Source organism: Nicotiana sylvestris, chromosome 2, assembly GCF_000393655.2.
Source record: "Nicotiana sylvestris chromosome 2, ASM39365v2, whole genome shotgun sequence".
Taxonomy (NCBI): Eukaryota; Viridiplantae; Streptophyta; class Magnoliopsida; order Solanales; family Solanaceae; genus Nicotiana; species Nicotiana sylvestris.
The window spans coordinates 49,126,305-49,148,028 of NC_091058.1; the positions used below are offsets into that span (position 1 = coordinate 49,126,305).

Here is a 21,724-nt window from a genome sequence, read left to right on the forward strand (position 1 = left end):
CCCAACCCTAGTGGGCAAGGGGAAGGGAATCAAAAGTAAAGATCCAACCAAAAACCTCCTCTTAATGAAATTCATAATATGGAATGCTAGGGGTTCTAACAGCGTAGAGTTATGTAGGCACTGCTCATCTATGGTGAAGCTCCACAACCCTGCCATGCTGGTCTTGCAGGAGACTAGAATGGCAGACCATAAGCACCTAACTGTTGAGCTCAAGTTTGATGCCCAGTTCCAATCCCTTCTGTTGGGCAATCTAGGGGGGATTGTTCTAATGTGGAAGGATAATCTGCTTAAGCTAGAGGAAGTATCTACTAATCCACCGGGAGTGCATGTCATGGTCAAGGTAATCCCCTTCTCCACTAAATGGCTTTTTTCGGCAATATATGCTAGTAACTGTGTCAATAATAGAAATATGCTCTGGAATATATTAGAGGATCTAGCTTCTGTGTATGGGGGTAGTTGGCTTGTTGGAGGAGATTTCAATGAACTCTTAAAAGTCAGGGATAAGTATGGGGGAATAGCTTGAACACTAATAGAAGCAATAGGTTCTAGAAATGCTTAAACAGTTGAAAATTAGTGGACCTAGGGTTTAAAGGCTCTAAATATACTTGGTCTAATAAGAGATACTCCAATAAGCAAGACTTAATCCTAGAAAGACTCTATAGGTTCTTTGCAACTGATGCTTGAATTGAGGAATTCCCTGAATCTACTGTTACACACCTTCCTAGGACTCACTCGGATCAGTGTCCTCTTCTTTTAAGCCTTTCCCACCAGAATCACAACACGGCAAACAAACCCTTCAAGTTCGAATCTATATGGTGTAGTCACCCTAACTTCCTCCCTCTTGTGGAGGACAGTTTTGATGCTAGGGCTGATATTCTGGAAGCTACTTCTGTCTTTACCAATAGAGTAACTGACTGGAACAAACATGTCTTTGGTAACATCTTCCATAGGAAAAGGCATATCCTTGACAGACTTTCTGGTATTCAGAAGTCCAATGCCTACCCCTTTAGCACCCTCCTTAAGGAGCTGGAAACCAAGCTCCAATACGACTTATATGCCATCCTAAAGAGTGAGGAAGACTTCTGCAAGCTTAAATCCAGATTTAGTTGGTTGAGTGAGGGTGATACTAACACCAAATTTTTCCTTATATCCCCTCTTAACAGAAGAAGGGGGAATATGATCATATCCCTCAAGGATGAGGTGGGGAACAATATTCAGAATCCCCAGGACATTAAAGATACAATCCTTAACTACTTTACTAATATATACCACTGAACATCACAACTCAGTGCTGAATAGGATTTATATCACTGATAGTTCTAATATTCTAAATACCAAAGATCAAGACACCATTGACTCCACCCTTAGGCTCTTTGAGATAAAGTGTGACATGTTCTCCTTCAAGGCCATGAAGTCACTTGGGCCTGATGGTCTCCATCCCTTCTTCTATCAGAAGTACTGGCACATAGTCTCCAATAGTGCTATCCAAATTTACAAGACTATTTTTGCCACAATTTTGGTCCCCCGGAAATAAACCAAACCAATCTCTACCTCATCCCTAGATGCCCTAATGCCACCATGTTAAAAAACTTCAGACCAATTGGTCTATGAAACACTATGTACAAGCGGATCACTAAGATCATTGTCAACAGAATCAAACCAATGCTCCAAAACATCATTGGCCCTACCTAGGCTAGCTTTCTAGCCAATAGAAGAGCTGCTAACAATGCCATTGTGGTCCAAGAGTACATTACCCACTTCCAAAACATGAAAGGCAAAAATGCCAACATGATCCTAAATGTAGACTTAGAGAAGGCTTTCGATAGGTTAGAATGGTCTTTCATAAGAGAATCCCTTCTTTTTTTCAACTTCCCCATTAATCTTGCCACCCTCATCATGTCCTGTCTCACTACAAGCTCCATCTTAATCCTAGTCAATGGTACTCAGACTGAGTACTTCAAACCTAGTAGAGGCATTAGGTAAGGGGCCCTATGTTTCTCTGCTTGTTCATTATATGCATGGAAAGGCTCTCCAGGGATATTGACAATGTTGTATCTAAGAAGGATTGGTGTCCCATCAGTATCAATAGGGGAGGGACCAGAATATCTCACTTATTCTTTGTTGATGACCTCACTATGTTTGCCAGAGCCAATAAAATTAACTGCGAGTCAATCTTAGCCATTCTAGACAGCTTCAATGCTGCATCTGGGCAGAAAGTCAACATCCAGAAATCCAAAGTGATCTTTTCCTCTAATTGCCAATCAAAGTGTGCCACGACATGCAGTGTCATTCTAGGTATCAAAGGTGCAAAACACCTTCATCCCCACTACCACCTCTACTAAGGACAAACTAATCTGGAACCTTAACCCCAACGATAAGTTTAGTACCAAACCAGTTTACTCTTATCTTGATGCACTTATGCATGATGAAAAATCTAATGAAGACCACTCCAGATGGATTTGGAAACTAAAGGCCCCTAAAAAGATCAAGTTCTTCATATGGCTCGTGCTACAAAATAGGCTTCCTACAGGGAATCACTTGCACCATATTGGCCTGAGAATTATCCCTAATTGCCCCTTCTATGATCATGCAATAGAGGACATAAACCACATCTTCTTTGGATGTGCCAGTACCAAACAATTTTGGCAGCATTTGCTGCACAACTCTACTCAACAGCCTAGCCTTAGTGCAAATCCATTTTGTATGCACAACTAGGAAGACACATGTCATAGGCTCCAAAATGTGGACTATAATGCTTGAATTAAATGGAAACAACTACTGCCCTTCTACCTCTTGGCAATCTGGCTAACCAGAAACTCTAATGTCTTTGAAAAGAGGAAGAACCACATTAATCTTCACCAAACAATAGCTAAGGTTGTTGAATACCACTATGTAGTAGCCACTTCAAGGACGGCTCCGGCAACAACCACCTTATACCTACAGTGGTGCCCACCAGATATAGGCTTTTACAAGCTGAACACTAATGGGGTTGCATGCCTTAACACTGGGAAAGGGGGTATATGGGGTATTTACAAACAACAGGGGTGACTGGATCTTGGGCTTCATGAGGGGTCTCCCAAACACTGATAGTCTTAGGGCAGAGCTCCAAGCCCTATGATTGGGGCTACAAATAGCCTAGACCAAGGCTTGGCACCTTTGGTGATTTACACTGACTCCGAAATGGTGTTGGAAATGTTAAAAAATGGCAACTTAACTCACAATCTCATAATTTCTAAATGCAGGTATCTGATGTAGCAATTGGGGAACCCAGTCATAGGACATAGCTACAGGGAGCAGAACCAAATGGCGGACCTCCTCGCAAAGGAAGGAGCTAGGAAGGAAGTTTTTGACAAGACATAGTTTTTGGCAGTTCCTCCGTGTCACGACCCAGATTTCCCACCCTCGGGAGACGTGATGGAGCCTACTAGTGAAAGCTAGGCAAGCCAACTATTCCGTTTTGATTACCCTTTTTCAAGTCTTAAGTCCTTATAATTTCAAAACAACATACCAAAACAGCGGAAATGATAATATCAATAACAAAGTGGAAGACTAAATCTAATAATTTAACTTAATACAAACTGCGGAAGTCTAAATACAACTCTACCCAGAATTTGGTGTCACAGTTTCACAGACTATCTAAGATTACTACAAATAAGGTCTGAATAGAAATACACAAATTTGTCTCCGAATAAGTAAAAGAACAGAAAAGAGATGATAGAAGAAGACGCCAAGGCCCACGGACGCCTGCAGGACTACCTCGGGTCGCCTGTTGGACTGAAAGTAGCAACCTTACTGCGGTTGAAGTGCTCCGGTACCAGTATCTGCACACAGTGCCGAGTGTAGTATCAGCACAACCAACCCCATATGTCGGTAAGTGTCTAGCCTAACCTCGGCGAAGTAGTGACGAGGCTAGGACCAGACTACCAAATAAACCTGTGCAGTTAAATCATATACAACGAAAAATAAAAGCAAATATTCACAGTAAAGATAGGAGGGGGGAAACATGCTACGGGGAGTACTAAATAACAACAGAATATCAAAATAGGAATGTAAAGAAACCAACATTTAAATGCCAACAAGAACAAGGAAAACAAACACAGTATTCACTTTCATTCCTTCCTTGTTGCAGGCGTACAACCCAATCCCATTTCATATATCTCGTTGCAGGCGTGCAACCCACTCCCATTTCATATATCTCGTTGCAGGCGTGCAACCCGCTCCTATTTTATATATCTCGTTGCAGGCGTGCAACCCGCTTCTATTTCATATATCATGTTGCAGGAGTGAAACCCTTTCCCATTTCTTATATCTTGTTGTAGGCGTGCAACCCGCTCCCATTTCAACTATCACCATGGCGGCATGACACCCGATCCCATTTACAAGTCAACATCAATCACAAGAATTCCGGCAAGGACACAAGAGTACAACAACAATATCTCGGCAAGGGTGACAATATAGTAAACAATAACGTTCCGGCAAGGGAGACAATATCATAACAATAACATCCCGGCAAGGGAACAAGAATATAATAACAACATCCCGGCAAGGGAATCAACCATGATAAAAACATATTAAGCATGAATAAATCACAATGGATTCACAACAATTGCTATACGAGACTCACGGGTATGCTTGATACCGACGTATAAATACTCATCACCATGCCTATACGTCGTACTCCACATTAACACATAGAAAATAAGACATAATTCTTAATCCCTCAAGCTAAGGTTAGACCAAACACTTACCTCAAACTTCTACGGCCAACTCAAGTCTCAAACACCGCTTTTCTTTTAGAATTCACCTTTAAATTACTTGCATCTAGTCCAAATTAATTTAACAACATCAATAAATGCTAAAGAATTTATAGCCAATGCTTAATTATAGGTTTTCTATCATTTTCCCCAAAAAGTTAAAAATCGACCCCGGGCCTGCTTGGTCGAAACCCGAGGTTCGGACCAAAATCTGATCACCCATTCACCCACGAGCCCAAATATGCAATTAGTTTCAAAATCCGACCCTAAAATGAGGTTTAAATCCTAATTAATCAAAAAGTCCTAACTCTACCCAAATTCCTAATTTCTACCATAAAAGCCCTAGATTTTTGGATAAAAATTGATGAAATGCAATGGGAAATTGAAAAAAAAAGGTTTAGAATCATATACCAATGCTTTGGGGAAGGAATAGGAGTTACTGTTCATCACAGAAACTCTGGCGATTTGAGCTTGCTCATGTACGATTAAGACAACCATGGCTGCGTTGACCTCTCCCCAGCCTTTGGCTGTGGGAGAGCAAAGTTTTCAAGCAGCTGGGATCAACATTCCACCAAAAATGAATTATGCAGCAACTGTGACTAAAGAAAATGTGCCACAAATTCAACATACAGTTCTATGTCCAGTTAGATTCGAACATGGAGAACCAATCGTTGAATTCACCACAGATGAGGTGAAAGAGTTTGTCATAGAGGAAGGTTTACATCAAGCCGTAATCGTCAAGTTTTCTTATGGAAAACCAGATCTTCAAGACCTCAGAAGAAACTTTCCAAAATAGTTCGATGTGAAAGGAAACTGTAACATTGGGCAGCTGGAGTTTAGGCACATACTGGTACGATTCAATCTTTATGATGATTATGTAACCTTTATTTCCAGATCGACTGGGCACATTAATTCAAAAGGAGATGAGTTCTTCTTCAGAACCTTTCCTTGGACGATTGGATTTGATCCAAAAATTGAGATATCGAAAGCTGTGGTTTGGATCTCATTCCCAGATCTTCCACCAAACTACTTTGCAAAGAAATCTTTGATGTCAATTGCTTCTGCAGTGGGAAAACCTCTAGCTATTGACAAGGCAACAAAAGATATAAAAAAGACAAGCGCTGTGAGGGTTAAAGTCGTGTTGGATCTATTGGATGAGCATCCAAAAAAAATCAAGATTTCCGTCGTCGACAAGATTTCTGGAAAATCGACTGATTTTCATCAAAAGGTTGTGTATGATAATCTTCCAATGTATTGTACATGTTTTCAACACCAAGGACACGATGATAATGCATGTCGCTCGACGAAACGGAGAAATGAAAATGCAAAGGGATCTACAGAGGAAATTATTCGAACTGAATTGGAAGAGGTCTCTGTTGAACGGCTTCAGGGTGATGCAAGGCAATTGTTAAATGCAATAAGAGATCCCAATCAGTTGCTAGAAAATGATATTGTGAATCAAATGGAGGAAGTGGTCAATGACACTTCACATACTCAGACTAAGATGAAAATACAGGTTATTGCTACAGGAACTCTCGCGATCTGCACAGGCCAAAAGCTTACTGGGAAATTAGGAGGACAATGGAAAGAGGTCAAGGATAATCGTCTGAAGTCTGTTAATAATGAGAATTCTGTCCAAACAATAACTGGACATGAGACTATGGCATTGAGTGTTGCAACCAAGAGAATCAAATGACAAATATTTTGGCATTGGTGGAGATCGAAGATGAGCAGACAGACCATGTTCAGATATGGAATAGTTTTGCAGTTCTAGAAATGGAAAAAAGTGATGACAATGAAGGAAATAATCTGATGTTGATAGGAGAAACCTCTGCTGCCAAAAACAAAGCTAACATGGAGCCAAATGATGATGTAACTGCAACTGCATATGCTATTACTCAAATTCCAAACTCTGTTGTTCGTACAAAACAACTTTCAAAAGATATAAAGCAGTTAAATCCAAATGCTATTGCTTTTAATCTTTCTGCTAAAGAGAATGAGCATCAAAATCATACACAACAAGATTCCACAGCACAATGGGCTAATAAGATCTTTGGAAGCAAGTTAGTTACCACTAATCACTCGTGTCAAGATATCCCATCTAAAGATACATATGGAATATCAGAACAAGTGAATGAGAAGGACAGACTAGCTCTGACTAGTGGCAAACTTTGGGAGGATCAAGCTGAGGAGGATTCTGAAGAAGGAGAAATTCCAAAAGGAATAAATAAAGAAGGTGAAGCTGATCAGGAGGTCATAGAGGAGGAAGATCAAAGTGTAAATGATAATGCAGCTGTTGTAGCAGAACATACTCGAGCTCCAAACAGAGCAAATACTCTGTTTCAAAATAGAGAAAAGGTCAAAAACACACTAGAGGAAAAAAGTCCTTCTGTAGATTGCAGTGAAGCCACGAAACAATTAGTTACAACAAATGCAGGCGCCTCAATGCATTTGGACAAAAATGATAAACTGGATGGATTAAATTGCATTGTTGAAGGGGAACAAGGGATGAGTAAAAAAGCTGACAATCAAAAAGATGTTGGTGATAATAGTAGGGTGAGGATAATCAAGGATAATGTTGCCAAAGACATATTGACTCGTTGTCCCTCTCATGAATTGGCAAGACCAGTTATTAATCAAGAAAAAGAAGATGAAAACATGCTGGGAAATGGTAGGGATTTAGATGAGGAATCCACAACTCAAAACTTCATCAGTGTGGCAAGAAAAGGTGATATCTCTCCAACTCATATTGCCAAAGTTAAATCTGCTGCAAAAGGAAAAAAGGAAAGATTAACAGAAACAATTCTGGCATGCCTACTGCTGGGATCCAAACTCGATGAGGTTTTACTAAATCAAATAATCAGTAATGGATGCAATTATTTGGAATATTAGATCCGCCAATACGCAGCAAACCTTTGAGAGGCTCGTAACAATGCATAGACAACATAATTTCGACTTTGTTGGTCTCATGGAACCAATGAAGGATGGTTCAAAGCTGGATTTATACAGAAGACAGATAGGATTATCTCAAGCATTTTCTAACATTTCAAATAAGGTGTGGGCTTTCGTTGACGAATTGTACGACGTCACAATTCTATATGACATGGAGCAGCAGCTGACGTTACAAATGACTCATACAGAGATATACACTGTCCAAAATGTTACTTTGGTCTATACCAAGTGTGATGCAATAGAAATAATAGAGCTTTGGGACTCATTATACGCAATGGCAGCAGATAAGGATATTCCTTGGCTTGTTGGAGGTGACTTCAATGTCATATGGGATGAGGAGGAGAAGTTTGGGGGCTTCCAGTGACTTTGAATGAAGTCGAAGATTTCCGACATTGCATGAACACTTGTAATCTCTTTGATTTGGGATTCAAGGGAAGTATATACACTTGGTGGAATGGAAGAGCGGAGGAAGATTGCATTTTCAAGAGACTTGACAGATGTATGGCTAACATTGAATTTCAACAAATGTTCCCTGGAATAGAAGTCACTCATCTACCAAAAATTGGTTCCGACCATTGTCCCATGTTGCTAAAATGTGATCTTGAAACTATTGTGATCAAGAAATCCTTCAGGTTTCTAAATTTTTGGACAAAACATCCGACGTTTAAAGATGTGGTCAATGCAAATTGGAACACAGATTTTGAAGCAAATCCTTTCACTTTATTCAACCACAAACTGAAAAAAGTGAAAAAAGGACTGTCACTCTGGAGCAAGTCGACATATGGAGATATTTTCAAGAAGATATCCAGTTTGGAAGAGGTCTTCAAGGTTCATGAGGCTCAATTTGAAATAAATCCAACTCGGGAAAATAGGGAAAGATTGTGTAAAGTTCAAGCAGAACTTATCAAATTTCTTGCTCTTGAGGAACAATTTTGGAAACAAAAGGCAGGGATGGCATGGTTCAATGATGGAGATAGAAACACTAAATTCTTCCATGCTCAAGTCAACGGAAGAAGGAAGAGATTGCAGCTACGAGGGATTCAAAACAGCGATGGAATCTGGATAGATGACCCCACTCAAATCGTAGATGAAGCAGTTCACTTCTTTAAAGAACAGTTCCATGAAGAAAGATGCCCATCTGATTTTGAAAATATTGGTCATGTTCCAAAATTAGTAGGAACGGAGCAGAACTTTCAGTTGATGAAGCAGACCACAAAAGATGAGGTCCAACAGGCTACGATGGGGTTAAATGGAGAAAGTGCAGCTGGCCCGGATGGTTTCACATGAGCGTTTTTTCATTCATGTTGGGATATCATAGGCGATGATGTCTTTAACATGGTCAAGAGTTTCTTCAATGGTCATGAACTACCAAGATATGTTACACATACAAATCTAGTTCTATTACCAAAGAAGAAAGATGTGCAAACATTTTCAGATTTACATCCAATAAGCCTGAGCAATTTCATCAACAAAGTTATCTCAAGGGTTATTCACGAGAGGCTAGTTAGTCTACTACCTACTCTTATTTCTGACGAACAAGCTGGGTTTGTAAAGGGAAGGAATATTGTTGAAAATGTGCTGCTCACTCAAGAGATAATCACAGATATTAGACTGAGAACAAAGGCCGGACCAAATGTAGTGATTAAACTAGATATGACGAAAGCTTATGATCGTCTTTCTTGGTTATACCTCACTAAAGTCCTGAGGCAGATGGGTTTCTGTGAAACATTTATAGACTTGGTATATGAAATTGTGTCTAACAATTGGTACATCGTTCTCATCAACGGTCAGCCACATGGATTCTTCAAGTCTACTAGGGGCGTCAAGCAAGGAGACCCTCTATCACCAACCCTCTTTATACTTGCAGCTGAGGCGTTTTCACGGGCTTTAAATGATTTGCACCTTAATTTATACTTCTGTGGTTTCGGAATGCTAAAGTGGAGTCCAAAAATAAATAATCTAGCATACGCCGACGACACCATAATTTTTTCTTCTTCAGATGCTAAGTCTTTGCAGCTGCTAGTTGGGATTTTGGCAGCATATGAAAGAGCTTCTGGACAACTCATTAATAAGTCCAAATCAGCTGTCTACATGCATGATTCTACACCTGAAGATGTTGTAAATAAGGTTCAAAGAATCACGGGTATTTGCAAGTAGGAATTCCCTTTCATCTACCTTGGATGCCCAATTTTCTACACTCGAAGGAAAATGGAATTCTATAAAGGTTTGATCAATAAAGTCATGGACAAATTGCAAGCATGGAAAGGAAAATTGTTGTCAATTGGTGGTAGGGCGATTTTAATCAAACATGTCCTACAAAGCATGTCTATCCATCTCTTATCGGCAATGAACCCACCTCCATTTGTCATTAATAAGCTACACAAGATATTCGCACAATTCTTCTGGAGTAGCTCTATTGGTGGCAAAAGTAGGCACTGGGCATCATGGATTACTCTATGTCGACCTTATGAAAAAGGAGGAGCAGGTTTTCGATCTCTACACGATGTTGCAAAAGCTCTTTTTGTAAGCTCTGGTGGAACTTCAGGACAAAACCAACTTTATGGAGCTCTTTCATGTCCTAAAAATACTGCAAAAAATTAAATCCTATTGTAATACTCTGGAGAGATGGTTCTCATGTTTGGAGACGAATGCTGGAATGTCGGGACATTATAGAACATCAAATTGGGTGGCGTCCAAACATGGGATCTTCGCTTTTTTGGTTTGACAACTGGACTAGATTGGGAGCATTATACTTCAATACACCTGATGACTTCTACATTGATGAATCAGTTAATAATGTTGCTGATGTTGTGACTGGAGGAGTTTGGGATGCAGACAAGTTAGCCAACATTGTGCCTGTGGAATATGCTGTACACATTATAGACAATATCAAACCACCAAGCGAGCAGCAATTACTTGACAAACCATACTGGTGCCTCGAGACAGCTGGTAATTTTTCAGTTAAATCGGCGTGGGAATATTTGAGACTGATAAATGATACAGGGACAACATACAAAAACATGTGGTTACAGGGTTTACCATTCAAGATATCGTTCTTTATGTGGAAAGTGTGGAGGGCAAAATTACCTCTAGACGACTTTTTGAAGAGAGTGGGATACTCCATGCCTTCACGCTACTGGTGCTGTGTGCAACCAGAGGAAGAAACCTTAGGACATCTGTTTTTTTTTCCTCTTTCGCAGCGAACAAAGTTTGGTCCTATTTCCTAAGGAATGCTGGAATAAATCTGGACGGTATGTCAATGTACCAGGCAATCGTGAAGTGCTGGACAATCAGAGTTGTACCAAGATTGAAGCCGATTTTTCAAGAACTTCCTTCGATCATTTTGTGGGAGTTGTGGAAGAGAAGAAACAGCTACAAACATGGCGAAGCTGTAACGATCAGAAGGGTGATATATCAAGTATCCACAATCATTCAATCGCTTGTCAGATTAAGGAAACCTGGCTTGGTTAACGTTCCTCAAATTTGGCCAAATCTGCTGCACATGATGGAACACTACACACCACCATTGAAGGTTACTAAAGTTCTATGGGAAATGCCACCACAAGGATGGATCAAAGTCAATTGTGATGGGGCATCGAGAGGAAATCCGGGCAGGAGCTCAATTGGATATGCACTTCGAGATGATGAAGGTGACATAAAGTATGCTTGTGGAAAGTTGATACATGACACTACAAACAATGTGGCAGAGGCTTTGGAAATTGTTGAAGCACTAAAATATTGTGAAGAGAAAGGATTCGCGCAAGTTATTTTGCAAACTGACTCGCTCCTCTTGAAGAATGCCATAGAAGGAATTTGGGCTGTACCTTGGGTAATTGCAGAATATGTAGAAGATATCGTACATGTAATGACTAGAATGCATGTGAATCTGTCACATATTATGAGAGAGGGGAATTGCTTGGCTGACCATTTAGCGAATCATGCGATCGACATAGGCAACATCCAAGCACACTGCTTTCAAGAACTGGATATAAAAGGCAGGAAAATTCTCAACAATGACAAATTACAATGTCCATACCTAAGAGTGAAAGTTACAAGATTTTAAGGATGCACATGAAAACGGAGATGATTACAACTGAAAGGATGCATTTTTTAAATAACTCAGTTTTCTTTTTTTGCAGGAACAGGTTCGTTTGACATAACTCTCTTGTTGATCAGACCTCAAAGGGTGATATTGCCATATTCTGTTCATCTCCTTGGAGAATTTTCCATAAGCTGGATAGATTACGAGCATGAAGGTCAATGTTCTCAATATGGAAGCACACTAGATATGCACAGTTACTTGAGAATTCCTTTTAATTTGGATTTTTGCAAAGAACCAAGTTACATCTCTTTTCTCAATCTATTGGTACAACAAAATAGACTTTCAATCACTGAATGTACATGTTTTGTTAGGGGCAGACATGGTCGACAATTATCGACACAATTTTATATGGTTTATTCAAAGATGCAAAATGGTGCAGATTCTATTTCTAGACTCTATTTTTTTAACGGATTCCATTTTGGTGGTATTAGTGCATTGCACTCAGTCCAAGGGGAGGAAGTTAAAGATAGATAAAAGAATAGATTCAAAATAGAATTGGCAACTCCCGAGGTCAGTTGGTACATTTGTGGAATTTTCAATGATGCAATTTCCAACAGTTATGGAAAGTTCTCTTCCAGAAAATTTTTTAGCTGTGGCCAGACATAATTTCTCCACAACTAAAGGCAGTGAAGCACGACATTGCAGGTTTCAACTGGAAATATGCAACAGAATTTTGCACGATCTTGTGATCGCATCGCTTAGCACCTGTTACAGATTTAATCTGTACGCGAACACATTTGTCGACGACATTTTCTTCAAGCAGTTTTGTATACATTGAGCGCTTTGACAAAGCATTGGAGACCACCCACAAATGTTTGGATGTACTGCTGCAAAGATGAATTGTTTAATTCACAAGGAACGAAACATCACAACTGGAGTACAACCAATCTGTTAGCAATGCTACACACATGTATGTTGCAATGCACAGAATTAATACACGACAAGATATTGTGATGTATTCAAAATTCTGGAAGGAGACTACAACGTATAATTCACAAGATTATACATCATCACTTTAGGCCCATTTTTAGTAGACAAATTGTACTATCAATGATGAGTATTTTACTTAGCATTAGTAATAGGATTTATGTGCGTCTCATCTCTTACTTCTTCGTCGTTTAAGACCACCGGAATTGTTGTAATAGTTGTAATTTTTTTCAATTTGATTTATATATAAAAATTAGCCCTAGGCGCTTGCCTAGTGGATTGCCAAAAAAATGCTTTGGGGAAGAACTTGTTCTTTGAAAATCACCTCAATGATCCCAAATTTTGAAAATATGAAGTAAATGGGTTCTGCCCGTTTTTGCTACTGTTTTAAAAATGACTAGGCAAGCCTTCATCGCGTTGGCGATAGGTTAGGCCCAGCTGACCATCACGTTTGAGTTCAACGGCTCGTGTGCGCGGAGCTTCAGCTCCTAGAGCCTTCGCGTTCGCGGTCAGGTGGCCGCATTCGCGTAGAACAACTTTGAAATCCCTCCCCCAGGCCACTAACCCTTTGCGTTCGTGAGTGCCTGGGCACGTTCGCGAAGGGTAACTCCTCCACAGCTTCACGTTCGCATCCTAAGCTCCGCGTTTGCGAAGAACAAACTGGCACCTGAGGAAGTTTGCCTTACGCATTCGCGAGTGGAGCCACGCGAATGCGAAGAACAAAACCTCTGTGCACCTGAGACAGCAAAAACCTGCAACTTTTCTAAGTGTAAAAACATCCCGAAACCCATCTGAAACTCACCCGAGCCTTCGGGGCTCCAAACCAAACATGCGTACTAACCCAAAAACATCATATGGAACTATTCGTGTGATCAAATCGCCAAATTAGCACCCATAACTATGAATTTTAGCATCCAAATCAAAGAAAATCTCATGAACTTTCAAAGTTTCAAATTTTACAACTAAGGTTCCGAATCACGTCATTTCAAGTCCATTTCTCACCAAATTTTACAGGCTCAACTTAAATTATATATAAGACCTATACCGGGATCCGCAACTAAAATACGGGCCTGATACCATCAAATTCAATTACATTCAAATTTCAAAAAACTCTAAAATTTCCAATTAAAACTTTTCTTCAAAAATTCATTTCTCAAGTTTGGGACCTCGGAATTCGATTCCTACGAACCCTCAGATCACGGTTCCGGTTCTATTTACCCAAAATATTGATCGAAGTCAACCTAAATTTATTTTAAAAGCAAAATTCATCATTTTTCACAGATTTTCACATAATGGCTTTCCGGATACACGCCTGGAATGTGCACGCAAATCGAGGTAAGATATAAAGAGGTTTTTATGGCCACGGAATACAGAATCAACTTGTGAAACAAGTGATGACCTTTTGAGTCATCACACTCCGCCGTTTGCTAACCGAGCAGTGTGGACAGACATCTCAGGAACTGTTTTTGAAAGAAAAGTAAATATTTGTAATATGGCAACTTTGGTAGACACTGATAACAATCAACAGGGGACCTCATCCCCCTATATTGATGTAATTTTGTGAATGTTTATATATATATATATATATATAGTTAACCAAAAAAAGACTATAATCTGTTAAAAAATAAGATCTTGAAAATAAAATTTAAACAAAATGTAAACTCTTGAAAATGGCGAATATTTATCATATTCAATTGATAAAGTAGCGGATAGTCTAGCTAAGCATGAAACAATCAAGATAATTTTAAAGGCTCGTTGATCTATTATGTGTTCCCTTATTTTGATTTAATTTCGTATTAAAATGTTCATCTAGATACCATGTATTCTAGATATGCCAACTACAAAAAAAATAAAAATTAGCAACGGATAAATTATGTAGTTAATAAAAATTTATCCCTAATCCTATATAGTGATGAATTAGAGATAGATTATTTTTAAAAAATATTATTTGCTATAATTTGAATTTCATAGCTAATTCTTATTTTTTTTAAGTCAAATTATGTAATAAACTATCTTAGTAATAATATTAGTTTCTTTTTTACCAAAAAATTTTCCATCTTTTTTACGATATTATGCATTACGGTAATTTAGTTAATGTTGTAAACTCATTTATGGTATTAAATTTTTATTACAAATATATTATTGTTATTATTCCAACAATAATTACTATTTCAAAATCTAATGATAGATATAGTTCATAGCAATGCTTGCCGTAGTATTTTAAGAATAGAAACTAACGGATTCAACAACAAAGCTGCTAAAGAAATATGCATGCTTTAAATTTTAAAAACAGCAAATAATTCATAAGAAAGGAAAATAAAAAGGTAAAAATGGTCTTGTATGATTAAAGGATAAAGAATAAAATTACGGAAACTTACACAAATGTCCCAAATAAGTCTCAACTTACCAAAACTAGCCAAGCAGATATAAAAATTGAAAAACCAAATAAATAAGATTCTTTCTCTCAAAAAATCACATGCAAAAATCACTTTCCATATTTTTAAACGTGATTTAGCAATGTTAGATGCGAGACGGAAAGGAAATTTCATGGATGAGGTAACAAATAAAGTGATGAAATACCAAAAAATAATATATATATATATATATATATATATATATATATATATATATATATATATATATATATATATATATTCCAAAAATCTAAGCAAAAAAGGAACTTTTTCAATGCGTATAGTTGAAATTCATCGAAAACATATAGATAAGTCAATATACAAATTTAGGAAGATTGGAGGTGATTTGGACTGGTTTTTTATCAAAATTCGTAGTTAAATCAAGTTCAAAAATTCTTCTGCGACACATGTATCAAACATGTATCACATATATATCCCACACACAGATATATATGGATATACATGTGATACACAATTGATACAAATGTGATATTGTGACGACCCAGCCAGTCGTCTCATGAGTTACCGCTCTGTTTTTTCCCATTTCTGCTTCTTTATGCTTTGTTTATCCATGTTATGTGGTATCGGGTTGGTCGGATCGAATCCGGAATGGTTTTGATAAGGTTTGAGACACTTAGTCTCTAAAAGTAGCTTTAGAGTTAGAAAAGTCAACTGAGAGTTGACTTATTGGTAAACGACCTCGGAATGCGGATTTTATGGCTCGGATAGCTTCGTTAGGTGATTTGGGACTTAGGAGTGTGTCCGGAATATTTTTGTGATGTCCGGTATAGAATTAGGCTTGAATTGACGAAAGTTAGTTTTTGGCAATTTCCGGTCGATAGTGGAAAATAAACTGTCGGGGTCAGAATGGAATTCCGACAGTTGGAACAAGTTTGTAATATCATTTTGGATATGTCTGCAAAATTCCAGGTCAATCGGGGTTGTTTTGGATAGTTTCGGCATCGTTGGTGGAATTTAGGAATTTCAAAGTTCATAGGCTTGAATTTGATGTGATTTTGGTGATTTGATATTGTTTTTGGTGTTTCGAAGGCTCGACTAAGTTCGAATGATGTTACGGGTCATGTTGGTATATTTGTTAAGATTTCCGAGGGCCTCGGGTAGTTCTCGAAAGGTTAACAGATCAATTTAGACTAGAAGAAAAGCTACTGCATTTTTTCACAGCAGCATGATCAGTAACTCGGGTGAACAGTAACTCGGGTGAACACTAACTCAGGTGAACAGTAACTCAAGTAAACAGTACTCGGGTGAACAATAAAAAGTGTGAGCAGTATTTAAATAAACCCTCCGCGGCCATTAAACCCTTTTACACCATTTTTGAATGGGAAAAGAGCTTTGATGCGATTTTGAAGAGAGGAAATCATTGTTCTTCATTAAGGTAAGGATTTTCGACCCTAAAACTCAATTATTTATGATTAAGGAACAAAATATTAGTGTTTAATTCATGAAAATCAGTAGAAAAAGGTGGAGTTAGGGCTTGAGATTATGAGACATTCTAGGGATAATTTGAGGGGTCAAACGAACTTCGATTTTCGAGTTCTTTATATGTACGAACTCGTGAGATGATGAAGAATATTTTGGTATAAAGTTTGTCTAGTTCCGGGACGCAGGCCCGGGTCGGGTTTTGACTGATTTCGGGTTTTGTGCTTAAAATCGATATTTTTCAGTTGGAATTCATTCGTTTAGCATAATTTGATGATAAAAATCTGAACTTGGTAGATTTGGAGCACTCGGAAGTTGGTTCGAGAGGCAAGCGTGTTGCAGAATAGCTTTTTGGGATAGTTCAAGGTGAGTAATAATTTTAAATGATGTTCTGAGGGTATGAAACCCCGGATTATACAACGTTCGGCTGTGTTAAAGTGACGCACACGCTAGATGACGAGCATGGGGTCGTGCACCATTGGGGATTGTGACTTAGGCCATCCCAAATGACTATTTTTCTGTATATTTGGTAGCTAATTATTTGATATTATTATACTTTGAGCTAAATACCATATTTGGGCTTTGTGCCAACTGTTTGAACCCTAAGGGGATCGTTAATGATAGTTTCCTCACTATTTGATTTCATACTTGTGCTCAGTCATGCCAGATCTTTTAGTGTTTTCAAAACTCAACTATGTTAATCTATTTTAGAAACCATAAATGATGTTTTAAAGATATTTTGGGCTGAGCCGCATATTTTTAATATTGCCCGAACAGGCTTCTGAGATTCTGACTGAGTAAGGCCGAGGGCCTGTATTGTGAGGATACTTTTGGGTCAGGCTGCACGCCGCAGCAGTGATACACTAATTATGATAATGAGGCAGAGGGCCTGAGATTGTACACCACGAGGTGGCTTGATATTGATATGAGGCTGAGAGCCTGTTTATTATGCCTCGAGATGGCTTGACATTGCGTTTGGGCCGTAAGGGGCCCCTCCAGGAGTCTGCACACCCCCAGTGAGCGCGGGTACCCATTGTGACATAAGATATAGCCCGAGGGGCTGGTATTGTTTTGTGATATTACCCGAGGGGCTGATTTGATGTTATTGTGCCCGAGGGGCAGTTCTTATGTGTTTACCATTCTTGGTTGTTTTTCCTATCTATTGTTGACTGCTTAAAATAGTGTTTTTATGAGATTTTATTGTTAAATTGTGTTACTGATTTTGTTATCCCTCTGATAGCTAAATATTGTGTTTAACGTGATTTTATATCGTTCAGCTTTCATTTATTCTTATTACTCACTGAGTTGGAAGTACTCACTTTACTCCCTGCACCTTTGTGTGTAGATTCGGGCGCTACTAGTCCTGTTACTGAGGGTTGACAGTTCTAGCAGATCTTCAGAGGTTTACTAGGTAGCTGCTTGACGATTCGCAGCCCAGTGCAACCTCCCTCTATCTTATTTCTTTTCTGATTTAGTTATTTAGTAGTGGAGTAGACTTTCATGCTGGTAGTATTATTTTAGATGGTCATGACTAGTGACACCCCGATGTCGGGCTGTGTTGGCTTTTATCTCCGCAAATTATACTGTTAAATGCTTATTTTGGGATTTTATTTCTGAATAAAGACTTAGTAGTTATTATTTTAATTGCTTAAGGTGAATTGGAAGTGAGTCGGCTGGCCTTGTCTTCACGAGAGGTGCCATCACGACCGGGTTGGGTTTAGGGTCGTGATAAGTTGGTATCAGAGCCTAGGTTACATAGGTCTCACGAGTCATGAGCAGGTTTAGTAGAGTCTCGCGGATCGGTACGGAGACGTCTGTATTTATCCTCGAGAGGCTGTAAAACCTTTAGGAAAACTTCACATTCTTGAATTCTTATCATGCATCCTTGATTCAGCTTGAAATGTAACCCTTTGAATTCCTTCCACGCGTTTGTATGTGCGCTTAAGCGCTCAGTATCAGATGTGCATCGATGGCTTGCGATTCCCTGATCGAGGGGTGAGATGTGATCTATGTGTGTTGATATTGGGCTAATCTAGAGGACTTGAGGCCGAATTTTTGCCTATAGCTTGAGCCTTGAGCTGTTGAGTGCATGAGCACGTGTTTCTGGATCTATATGTGTTGTTGTGCCCTATTAAGGGAAGTAATGACTGGATAGTTACGTGATGAGTATGTCATGACTACGAGATGTATTTATATGATTTGGAAGCGACGAGAAGGGTCTGCTGGAAGATAAAAGAACTATCAGGTGCCCGATTTCTATCCTGATTTGAGGTGTATCCCCGAGTTATGGGGGTGTGAAGAATCTTTTAATGTTTCCTAGCTAGGAGTGAAGTAAATTTCATGTTGCGGTATGAGTTGACTCAGGAAGACTAAGTGACTGTGTAATGTTTATGACGGTGGAAGGTATATAGAAATGCTAGTTTGAGGCAAAGCAGGTGGGTTATCTCATGCGGAGTGTTCTGAAGTTGTGTGACCCTTAGGTTGTCTGATAGAAGATCTCATTTACAAGTGAAAGGTATATGTTGCAACTTAAATTTGGGTCGCTTAAGAGAGTAGGTTTAACTGTTGTGAGAGTGAATGCGAGATTTGTAGAAGATTTAAAGTACTAGATGGTCGGTGTTTCACAAGCTTATGAAGGGTTAAGTTTAATCTCACTATGGTATTATGGCAATAATAGAGTATAAGCATTATGAGTTATTGTGTGTGTTTGATCTTTTACTTTGAGCCAAGTAGGGGAGTCTGCTATTGATTAGTTAACTGCACGGTTATGTGCTACGTGGTTCCAGTTAAGGCGTACAGGTGAATCAGTTATGACTTACGGAGATTGAAACCGAGGATGGCTCGAGTAAAGGAAAATTTTCGACTAAGGTAAGGTTATATCATGCTTCATAGGTGTGTGAGAATCACAAAATGTCTTGAGTTGTTATTGATAAAGATTGTTCGGTGCATAGAAAAGAAAGTGGCTTAGTTGCATCAAGGTGAGGTTACATTCTGCGGTATCAGAGTGCAAATGAGGCACAGGTTGTTCGGTTCTATGGATCAGACTAATTGCAGTTTGAGTAGAGTGGATGACTCTAGAGAATAGTTCTAATGTGTTCAAGATTTTACATGCAACGATTGGGGGATTTTCAAGTTGTACTTTTGGCTAGAAATTGAGGTTTGCATTTGGAGGGTGTCAAAGCTTGTGGTATTTCGATATCAATTAGAGAGTTCTATATACATCAACATCAGAAAGGTGACGGCCACGGATTTAGATGCGCATGAAGTCTCTTCAAAGTAAAGTGTTTCGAATGTGGTGCTGTTGGGGATATTTATGAGAGTATTCAGTGGTTTATGAACCTTAGACGGTGTGGCTTTATTCTTAGGTCTTGTGTGGCGAATCTGGGTCGAGGATTATACTATTATAGCAAAAAGAAGCATCAAGTTGAAGGTAAATTAGAAAGAACCTGTATAGATGAGATAGCTTGGTAGTAGGCCAGATGGTATGGTAAGGATATGATTAGTTCCTTGGGTGCTTACGAGGTAATGAGTTTCTACAGATATTTTGCGGCAATGCTCTTGGGTTTAGTGGCATGCGTAGCTTGGTTGAGTTAGAAGGATTTAGTCCTGACATGTTGGGTTTTGTGCAAAAGGGAGTCGGGGAGTTTTGATGATTTCTAAAGTCGATAGAGGTGTATATTTTCCACGATTGTAAGGAGCATGGGTTGTATAGTGATTTTCTTCCAGATGGGCTCAATGGAAAGTTCTTGGTCGGTGGAGTATATAATTGCTTGTGGCTCAGAAGGGATATGAAGTTCTCATGTTATCCTAGGATGGTATGGTATATGCGGTATGTTGTGGAGGATTGTGATTGTGCGTGTAAGGTTACGGTTTAGTTCTAAAAGGAAGGTCATAAAACTCTTAGGCAGGGGGAAACTTCAGATGATTAAGGAAATGGTATTGCTAATTGGAGTGATTTGGCTAGGGTATATATTTCAGAAAAGGCAATGTGATTAAGTTGATGGTACTTCGGGAGTATTGCAGCACTTCTTGTTAGATCGACTGTTGATATTCGAGTTTGCTTGGTGGCACAGAAGAATTTTAGAGTATCTCTCGTGGAATGATTGGGTATTAGAGGTATGGTATGTATTAGGATCGAATTTGGTGATTCATGTGCCATATGGATTTGGAGACGGGAAGTTTTTATATTCAGGCTATGTAGTGGTTGTGGGTCGTGTGTATCGGCACTATTTAGTGACTATCGGGGTTTGGAGACCCGAGTGGATCTTTTGTTGCGTGGTATGTTAGATTTTGGATGTGATATCGGGTATAGACTGGTTGTCTTAGTGTTGTGTCATTCTGGGTGAGTGCGCTAAGGCAGCGATGTTGGCTATGATGGGAATGCCACGGATTAAGTGGCGAGATTCGACGAACTTCATGTTCTAGTAGGGTGGTTTTATATTTCGAAGACCCAGCGGATGGCTGGGAAGGATTGTCTTCCTTATTTGGGATCTTGAGATGGATATCATTGCAGAGGCTCGTCAGATTGATTCAGTTCTAGTGATGAGGAACTTTTCCGGATGTGTTTCCTGCTGCCGGGCATGTCTCCGGGAAAAGTTGTTGATTTCGATATTGGTTTGGTATTGGGCACAGTATCATATGGCACCAGCAGAGTTGAAGGAGCAGCTTCATGGTTCCTTGATATAGGGGTTCGTTGGCAAGACAATGTGGATGTGTGTTCTAATTTGAGTCGGCCTGGTTGGCTCCGAGTTGTTTGTTAAAGGATGGGTCGATTCGATTGTTATTGAGCTTATTAGTAATCTGGGGAGATCTATGAGTTACTTTTCCGTGTCGTGAGGCATTAGGATTCGTTGGTTATAGGCAAATGTGGTGTGGTGTTATTGGGGGTCTCTCAGTGGAATTCGAGCGGGAGGAGTATTGAATATTGCTTGGCAGATGGCGCATCGGTTGTGTCCTTTCGAGTTGTGTATTGTTATGTCAATTGTTTCGCCGTGGTTATGATGATTTTCTTTGGTACTAGACATCAAATTGCGTGGCGGTCGATTTTGAGCATAGTGACTTGAGGTGTTTCATATGGACCAGTGGTTGGATAGGGTCGCGCATTGCAGCGAAGTTATGTAGAGGTATGATCCTTC

At 39.2% G+C, this 21,724-nt stretch overlaps 2 protein-coding genes across 2 annotated transcripts; both read left to right on the plus strand.

Annotated features, from left to right (window-relative positions):
- The first annotated feature begins 8,102 nt into the window (after positions 1–8,102).
- LOC138884897 (uncharacterized) lies at positions 8,103–8,993 on the plus strand. The gene has a single exon (XM_070165761.1). The coding sequence runs from the start codon at positions 8,103–8,105 to the stop codon at positions 8,991–8,993; it is 891 nt and encodes a 296-aa protein (XP_070021862.1).
- Positions 8,994–10,405: 1,412 nt separating this feature from the next.
- On the plus strand, positions 10,406–11,769 carry LOC104232755 (uncharacterized). Its single transcript, XM_009786022.2, has 2 exons — positions 10,406–10,655; positions 10,739–11,769. The coding sequence occupies exons 1-2, from the start codon at positions 10,406–10,408 to the stop codon at positions 11,767–11,769; spliced, it is 1,281 nt and encodes a 426-aa protein (XP_009784324.2).
- The last annotated feature ends 9,955 nt before the right edge of the window (positions 11,770–21,724 follow it).